The sequence below is a fragment of the Polypterus senegalus genome, chromosome 1 (genome assembly GCF_016835505.1).
Source record: "Polypterus senegalus isolate Bchr_013 chromosome 1, ASM1683550v1, whole genome shotgun sequence".
Lineage (NCBI taxonomy): Eukaryota > Metazoa > Chordata > Cladistia > Polypteriformes > Polypteridae > Polypterus > Polypterus senegalus.
The window spans coordinates 104,782,709-104,792,708 of record NC_053154.1 but is presented as its reverse complement, the minus strand read 5'-3'; the positions used below and the strand labels follow the sequence as shown (position 1 = coordinate 104,792,708).

The window sequence follows — 10,000 nt, the reverse complement described above, 5'->3', positions numbered from 1 at the left end:
CTTTTGAAAGGCGCTACACGACGGCTGTGGTATAGAAATTACATTTTCTATGTGAACGTTCAAATTTGTGCCTCTGGTAATGTGCCTTACCGCAATTAAAGAAAATTATTTTGTGTCCTCTGCGTGTTAAGAGAGAAAGGCTTTGGTTTGGGATAAAAGGAAAAAGGTGTAAAGAAAGGAAAGTTGCCTTTTCTTTTATATAGTATAGAGAGATGTGTTCGCTGACGCTATGATCGCCTTTTGGGGACAGTCCGTGGGTCTTGTGTAGACTGGTGAGACGCCCCGCCATTAATCGGCTGTGATGGCACTGTGAGTCCTCCACTCGTATGCGTGTGTTCATAATCCGAGCTGAGGACCTGATAATCGTATACGCAAAAGAAAGTGTGAATCGCCTTAATATTATTTTGCCGTGGTGTAGAAAAGGGGTCCCGTGTTTGCACTTGTCTGGGCTATAGCTCAGGGGGCGATGAAAAAATTAAAAGTGCTCACTTTGACTTAAGGCAGAAGCGCAGTCAGCGCCTCAAAGGCCGGCACAGCTATGCACGCGCTGGCTGCTCGACTTTTGCTGGGCAGGAGACCCTTTTGTACACACGCTCATGATATCAAAAGTCTCAGCTCTTTGGAGGTAATTCATATATTATATATATAGCAAAATACCCGCGCCTAGCAGCGGAGAAGTAGTGTGTTAAAGAAGTAATGAAAAAGAAAAGGAAACATTTTAATAATAACGTAACATGATTGACATTGTCATGAGTGTTGCTATCATATATATTCCTGCCTAAATAAGTCACCCTCGCGCTCTTACTTTTTACCGCTCATTTAATCATGGCTAGTGGCGGAAAAATTATAAAATGGAAGGAGGATGGCTTTACCAAAACAATTATTGATGGCGAATCGATTATTCATAAAGCTTGAATTGGTGATGTTTTTCTGTGTTAACCTCATATTTTTCAGACTTCTTCTCAAACTAAGGTGGTGCGAGGGTAAAATGAATCGGGATGCGCTGATCAATGTAATCGTGTACCAGGAAATCATGCATTGACAAAAGCTCCCTTTGCTTGTAATGCAAAGTGTGATTAAATGCATTATTTTTTAACGCGTTATGGAGCACATGCATCGAAGCTTCTCAGCTGTGCTTGTGCTAAGAAAAGGAAAGATTTTAAAATAACGTAACACGATTGTCAATGTGACCTTTTGTAAGTAGTGCCTGGAGGATTCAGTGTGGAGAAACTCTAGAGACAGCGTGTGTATTAACTTGTGGATTTTTCTGTGAGTATTTGGTGGCAGTCTGACGAAGTTGCTTCGGAAAGACGGCATTAGCCGCGGAGCTCAGCTCAGACCGAAATTAGATGAATGGGAGGGGAGATGATGACGTGACTCCCCACCGCTTTAACTGTCAATCCCCACAAACACAGTCTCTCGAATTTGCATAAGCACACCCCTTCACCTACAATTTTAACTTAGTTACAAAGTGATCAAAACTCTCGCTTATATCCGCGTCCTCTCATTAAACTTGTATCCCGCATTACCTGTGGGCATGTGAAACGCCAGCGTAGCCTGTCTATGAACTTAATTTAAAGTTTAGGTTTACACCTTTCTTTCTTTCCGAGGCAGCAACACTCATGAATATGGTAGTATATGTCACTCGCTCGCTTCTTATTGTTTTTCGCTGCCTTCTCAATTATATAATGCATGTTTTCTTAAGCGCTTTTTGGAGGTCTTCCTGGTTTTCTACGCACTGTGTTGACAATCAGTTCACGTGATTACGTGGGAGGCGTGATGATGTCACACGAAACTCTGCCCCCCCATGTCATTCCAGCTCAACTCCATTACAGTTAATGGAGAAAAATACCTTCCAGTTATGACCATTAGGCGTAGAATTTCGAAATGAAACCTGCCCAACTTTTGTAAGTAAGCTGTAAGGAATGAGCCTGCCAAATTTCAGCCTTCTACCTACACGGGAAGTTGGAGAATTAGTGATGAGTCAGTGAGTGAGTGAGTGAGTGAGTAAGTGAGGGCTTTGCCTTTTATTAGTATAGATATATGTATGTGTATATATATATATATATATATATGTATGTGTATATATGTGTATATATATATGTATATATATATATATATGTATATATATATGTGTATATATATATATGTATATATATATGTGTATATATATATATATATATATGTATATATGTATATATATTATATATGTGTATATATATATATGTATATATGTATATATATGTGTATATATATATATATATATGTATATATGTGTATATATGTGTATATATATGTATATATGTATATATATGTATATATATATATATATATATATGTGTATATATATGTATATGGTTTGAGACGTATGAAAAAATATGTGGTTAAAATAATTTTGGCTAAGGATACTCAGAGTTTAAAGGTGAAGCTGGTTAAATTACCTTTTATGTTTCTGCCTTATTTTTTAAGAAGAAAAACTGCACTTTATGTTATCATTTTTGTTATTATTATTTAAAGACAATACCATTCTGAAAATGTACTTAAAGTAATTAAAATATCACTTTATTTTTAAGTCTGCCCAATTTTAGCCAGAAATGATATTTTTGTTTCTGTTTTGAATTGAAATGCAGTTTAAAAGCATTTTTAAGAAATTAAAAGAGCTTGAGTTTACAATATTCATGTCCATGTCTATTATTTGATTCTGTCGCCCACTAAAACCCTTTTAAATTAAAAAAAAAAATTTGCGATTTGGGGCAAATTTTCATGTGTGATTACATACGATTAATCAAGATTAATTATTACACTGCCTCTAATTAATTAGATTAATTTTTTTAATAGAGTCCCACATCTAATATATATATTTATATATATATATATTTGTGTATATATATATATATATATCTGTATATACAGTATGTTCTGTATATATGTATATATTTGTATATGTGTATATATATATGTATATATATGTTTATATGTGTGTATATATATATATATATATATATATATATATATATATATATGCCAGCAACACTCATGACAATGACAACACAATTACATTGTCAATCATGTTGCGTTATTATTAAAATGTTTCCTTTTTCTTTTCATTACTTTTTAACACACTACTTCTCCTTTCTTGAATCATGGTATTTTGCTAGTGTATATATATATATATATATATATATATATATATATATATATATATATACAGTATATATATATATATATATATATATATATATATATATATATATATATATATATATATAAAGAAAATGAAACATTTATACATACATGTGTAAATATATACACACACACATATACTATGGGGTGCCAAACAGGCAAATACATTGATTTTGTGAATATATAAAGTCATTCCTGAATATATAAAGTCAAAACTTTAATATATAAAGTCAGCGCTGGAATATATAAAGTCAAAACTTGAATGTATAAAGTCATCGCTGGAATATATAAAGTCAAAACTTGAATATATAAAGTCAGCGTCAGAATATATAAAATCAAACTTGTTTCTGAATATATAAAGTCAAAAGCTGAATATATAAAGTCATCGCTGGAATATATAAAGTCAAAACCTGAATATATAAAGTCAGCGTCGGAATTTATAAAGTCGTTCCTGATTATAAGTCAACATCGGAGTATATCAACTCACTCCTGAATATATAAAGTGAAAGTCAAAATCTATTGATTGAAACTACTCTGAACTGAACTAAGTTAACAAAAACATATTCAAAAAAATAAATTAAAAAAAAACACTGTTCGGTTAATGTTTTGAAAATGATGCATGTGCCCTGCCCAGGATTGGTTCTTGCCTTGCGCCCAGTGTTGGCTGGGATTGGCTCCATCAGACCCCCGTGACCCTGTGGTCGGATTCAACGGGTTGGGAAATGGATGGATATTACAGCGCTGACTTTGTATATTGTATCGCTTACTTTATATATTCCGACGCTGACTTTATATATTCAAGATTTGACTTTATATATTCCAACGCTGACTTTATATATTCAGACGCTGACTTTTATATATTTAAGTTTTGACTTCATATATTCCGACAGTGACTTTATATAATCAAGTTTTGACTTTATATATTCGGGAATGACTATATTTATACAAGTTTTGACTATATAGTTACATTTAGTCATAATTGCATAACTTCCGTAACACTGCGTTAGCTGCGGAGCTCAGCTGAGAGCGAAATTAGGTGAATGGAAGGGGAGATGATGACGTGACTCCCCCACCCGTCTTAACTGTCAATCCCCCACAAACACAGTCTCTCTTAATTTGCATAAGAACAGCCCTTCACCTGCAATTTTAACTTGGTTACAAAGTGATCAAAACTCTCGTTTATATCCTGCGTCCTCTCATTAAACTTGTATCCCGCATTACCCGTGGGCATGACAAACGCCTGCGGCAGCCTGTCTATGAACTTAATTTAAACTTTAGGTTTATACCGTGCTTTGTTTCCGCAGTAGCAGCACTCATGAATATGGTTGTATATGTCACTCGCTCGCTTCTTATTGTTTCGCTGCCTTCTGAATTATATAATGCATGTTTTCTTCAGCGCTTTTTGGAGCTCTTCCTGGTTTTCTACGTACTGCGTTGACAGTCAGTTCACATGATTACGTGGGAGGCGTGATGATGTCACACGAAACTCCGCCCACGGGTTTCGGAGCTCAACTCCATTCCAGTATATGGAGAAAATAGCTTCCAGTTATGACCGTTCTGCGTAGAATTTCGAAATGAAACCTGCCCAACTTTTGTAAGTAAGCTGTAAGGAATGAGCCTGCCAAATTTCAGCCTTCTAGCTTCACGGGAACTTGGAGAATTAGTGATGAGTTAGTCAGTGAGTCAGTCAGTCAGTGAGGGCTTTGCCTTTTATTAGTATAGACTAGCAGAATACCCGTGCTTCGCAGCGGAGAAGTAGTGTGTTAAAGAAGTTATGAAAAAGAAAAGCAAACATTTTAAAAATAACGTAAGATGATTGTTAATGTAATTGTTTTGTCATTGATATGAGTGTTGTTGTCATATCTATATATTATATATATATATATATATATATATATATATATATATATATATATATATATATATATATATATATATATATAGCAAAATACCTGCGATTGGCAGCGGAGAAGTAAAAAGAAAAGGAAACATTTTAATAATAACGTAACATGATTGACAATGTAATTGTTTTGTCATTGTCATGAGTGTTGCTGGATATATATATATATATATATATATATACACATATATATATATATATATATATATATACATATATATATATATATATATATATATATATATATATACATATCTATACACATACATATATATATATATATATACAGTTATATATATATACATATACACACATACATATATACATATACATATATACACATACTGTATATATACACACACACACATATATACATACTGTATATACATATATACAAATCTACATATATATATATCTACATATATATATATTTAGGTGGGACTCGATTAAAAAATTAATCCAATTAATTAGAGGCTGTGTAAGAATTAATCTTGATTAATCGTATGTAATCGCACGTAAATTTGCCCCAAATCGCAAATGTTTTTTTTTTAATTTAAAACGGTTTTAGTGGGCGACAGAATCAAATAATAGACATGGACATGAATATTGTAAACTGAAGCTGTTTTAATTTCTGAAAAAAAGCTTTTAAACTGCATTTGAATTCAAAACAGAAACAAAAATATCATCCCTGGTTAAAATTGGGCAGACTTAAAAATAAAGTGGTAGTTTAAGTACTTTAAGTACATTTTCAGAATAGTATTGTCTTTAAATAATAATAACCAAAATTTCAACATAAAGTGCAGTTTTTCTTCTTAAAAAATAAGTCAGAAACATAAAAGGTAATTTGACCAGCTTACTCTTTAAACTCTGAGTAACATTAGCCAAAATTATTTTGTACATTAGGCTAAAACAGTGTGATCATTGAACATTTTGTAATTAGATGTATTTAGAATTACTAACGGTCACGGAAGTCCAATGATCCCCAGTAAGAGCCACAAAGTCCGCTTTCTGTAATGCATCTAATTTTGCTTGCTTTTCAGTGTGCACAAAACCATGCTTTTATCAAGGCTTCGCTCGGGTAGTCGAAATGATCAGTCGTAGGAACGCGCTTTATTCCGACTCTAACATTTTTGTAGCTGTGATGTGTGCATCAGTGTAATGGATGTACCAGGAAATCATGCATTGACAAAAGTTCCCGTTTGCTTGGAATTGAAAGTGTGATTAAATGCGTTATTTTTTTAACGCGTTATGGAGTACATGCATCGAAGCTTCTCAGCTGTGCTTGTGCTAAGAAAGGAAAATTTTAAAAATAACGTAACATGATTCTGCGTTAACCTAATATTTTTCATACGTCCCAAACCAAGGAGATCGAAGGTAAAATGAATCGGTAGCGTACATACTCAGTACACCCTCTCGGGAATCGAACCGAATGTCGGCGTTAGAGGCTTAAGACTCTACAATTTAGCCACAGCGTGTGGCTTGTCTATGCTAAAGTATGTATTGTAGATCGGGATATATATATACATTTATATATATACCCGTGTACGCAGTGGAGAAGTAGAAGTTATGAAAAGAAAAGGGAACATTTTAAAAATAACGTAACATGATTGTCAATATACAGTAATTGTTTTGTGAGTGTTATTGAATGTTGCTGTCATCAAGGATTTGATTATCATTATTTCTTTCAATCAGGCTCGTATTTGTAGGATGTGTTCAAGTTACATTCGTGTTTGTCAATCGTTGTAAAGATAAGAGGTTTCATTCATCGATTAGTTCCTTACTGCATCAATAAACAGCTCGTCTTCCTTTTTATCTGTGATGTGACAAACTGCATGCACGGGTTTTTTTACACTGTCTTCCTTTAGCAGGACATTCACTTTTTCCACCGTGTGCTTTGTTTCGCAGTAGCTGCACTTATGAATATGATTGTATGTATAAGACGCTTCATATTTTTTGCTGCCTTCTCAATTGTGTAATTCGGTTTTGTTCAGCACTCTTTGGAACTGTTGCTTTTTGTCTGCGCATTGCGCCAGTTCACGTGAGCCGCTTGGTGTTCTTGCATCGAAGGTTCCCAGCTGTACTGGTGCCATCTCGTGTAATGTCAGCTAAGACCCGCACTTAAAAGTTTCTCTCGCAGTTTCAATGAGTTTGTGCCAAACACCACCCTGACCATCTCATCTTCCTCTGCATAAGCACAGTCCTTCACCCGTGAACATTTACCGGCAGTGTTTGTATTGGATTGCGCTGATGGACGGCCTTATATGGGCAGGCACTAAATTACAAACGCTAGTGGCAGCCTGTCTATGAACTTAATTTAATATAAACTTACGGTTCACGCCGTGCTTTGTTTCCGCAGTAGCTGTACTTATGAATATGCTTGTATGCATCATTTGCTTCATAATGTTTTTCTGCCTTCTCAATTGTGAAATGGCGTTTTGTGCTCATCGCTGTTTGGAGTTCTTCCTTGTTCTCTACGTACTTACGTAGGAGGTGTGATGATGTCACACGAAACTCCGCCCCCCACGGCCATCTCCAACTCAAGACTCCATTACATTATATGGGGAAAAATAGCTTCCAGTTATGACCCTTATGCGTAGAATTTCGAAATGAAACCTGCCCAACTTTTGTAAGTAAGCTGTAAGGAATAAGCCTGCCAAATTTCAGCCTTCTACCTACATGGGAAGTTGGAGAATTAGTGATGAGTCAGTCAGTGAGTGAGTGAGGGCTTTGCCTTTTATTAGTATAGATATATATACCAGCCATAGCATAAGTCGGTGTTAAAGAAGTTATGAAAAGAAAATATATGTATACATATATATACATATATATATGTGTATATATATGTATATATATATATATATATATATATATATATATATATATATATATATATATATATATATATATGTATATGTATAGGGTGGTCCAGATGTAATTATGCAACTTTTAATGCAATGCTGGAAAACAATACAAAACAAAAGAATTGCTGTTTGACTGACAACCATTCACCCGCCATTTTAGAATTCAGGACAGGTGCCGCCATCTATCAGCAACAAAAAGGATTTTTTGTGAATTCTCTGTGTAGTAAACTAAATAAGTTATAGCGTATTGAAAATTGCATAATTAGATCTGGACCACCCTGTATATGTATATATACACACGCACACACAGATCAGTGCAGAGCAGGGCAATGTGTATCAGCTGTCTCTATTTTTGTACTAATGTTCACCGAGACAGATGTGGTTGCATATAGTGTATGACTAAATTGGTTGCGTGTGTGTAAACTGTATGTACAAGAACTGAATTATGTGTCATTTCCCTTAAGATGAACTTTCTTTGTGTGAGCTGTCTTTGCCTTTGTGTATGTGAATATATACATGTTTAACAGACACTTCAATGCTGTTTTAATTTAAAAAAATATTTATAGAGTTGGATGATTATCCTTGTTTTTAGCATCACTGATTTGGCGTACATTCTTTGACAGTTGAGCTGCTTTGAAAATCTATATCCAGGCATTTGGTTTGAGAGCAGCATTTTCTAAGCTTTTTTTATGAAATAAAGATTTTTTTTTTATTTTTTCTTATTTTAAAGGAGTACATAGGTGTTTATTCATAGTTTGTGTCTTTCATATTGTTGAATAATTTTTCATATTGTAGTTGTGCATACACAATTCCACTAGGGAAATGTGACTTGAAATTGCATGAAGCAGGTGTTTTGCGTAGTATATCTCTAATTAAACTTTACACTTGAGTGCTCCGAGATCCTCTGCTTACAGCTAATTGGTGTTATGGTTGTTTTTGTTGCGTCCCATTGGGTTTACATGCATCCAGAGATTTCTAGGTAGAGTAAACCCTTGGGTCCATTAAATTGTTTTACGTCTTCTTTCAGTGTTTGTTAGTGGGGCAGATTTGTTTTATGTATCATATATTCATTCCTCACCTAGATAAGTGACAATATCTTGCATAATCTGTGGAATGTGGGTGAGCAGATGGTACGCTAGAAGACATAGCTTATCACAAACTGGGTATTGTGTCTTGGACTTACAACCAAGTGATCTTTTGCATACAGCACACTAGAATGCCCTGCCCTCCTTCTCTCTTGCTAGAAGTACAGTACAGTTTTTTTCTGAGCATAGCTTCTAATAAAAAGAGAAATCAAAAATAATCACATACCACCACACCCACTTGTATTGTATGGCTGCACTTTTGCATGTTTTACACTGTTATGTGAAGATAGTTACTAGAGCCTGAAAGGTACCTGGCAAGTATGGTCTAGCTGTACTGTATAATTTTTATTCTTTATCAGTTTTTGTTTAGGAAATGTCTTTTTTTTTTGCACTCCAGAGTATTTCACATATTCTATCTTTCTCTTTTCCTGTATTTTTATTTTACAGGGCATTGACAGGGAGGTACCGCCATGCCTGGAATGGTGGTGTTCCGGCGGCGCTGGTCAGTGGGTAGTGATGATTTGGTTCTTCCAGCGCTCTTTTTGTTTCTGTTACATACAGCCTGGTGAGTGCACATAACTATTTTTCTGTTATGCTAGTTTTCTCTCGCATTTACATCTTAAGCCACCTAGAGGTCAACTTCAGGTTAAAGAATGTGAAATTTCTGATGGTAGCCATAGAGACAGATACAGAAATAAAAATAACAAACCTATTGATTAAAGTTGCGTACCACTTCCACTAATTGTCAGAAAATGTTTTATTCATTTGTTATTCTACCTCAATTTAATACCCTAGCTAGAAAGTTTAAATATAAAGTAACAGAATTCGATAATTTTGCCACCACTGGTGGTAATAGTGAACTGTCAAAGCCATCTGAATAGACTCAGAGGTTCTCAAGCTATTATTATGGATGTTTTTGTTTAGTAATGTTGATTCATGAACTACACTAATATTAATTAAGGAAATAATCT

At 34.3% G+C, this 10,000-nt stretch overlaps 1 protein-coding gene across 1 annotated transcript in view; it reads left to right on the top strand.

The window, feature by feature from the left end:
* The window catches only part of dagla (diacylglycerol lipase, alpha), a 326,959-nt gene that overhangs the window by 114,806 nt on the left and 202,153 nt on the right, over positions 1-10,000 (top strand). The window contains exon 2 of the mRNA XM_039755392.1: positions 9,477-9,594. Within this exon, the coding sequence (XP_039611326.1) occupies positions 9,500-9,594 (95 nt within the window). The 5' untranslated portion in view covers positions 9,477-9,499. The remainder of the gene's footprint in view (positions 1-9,476; positions 9,595-10,000) is intronic.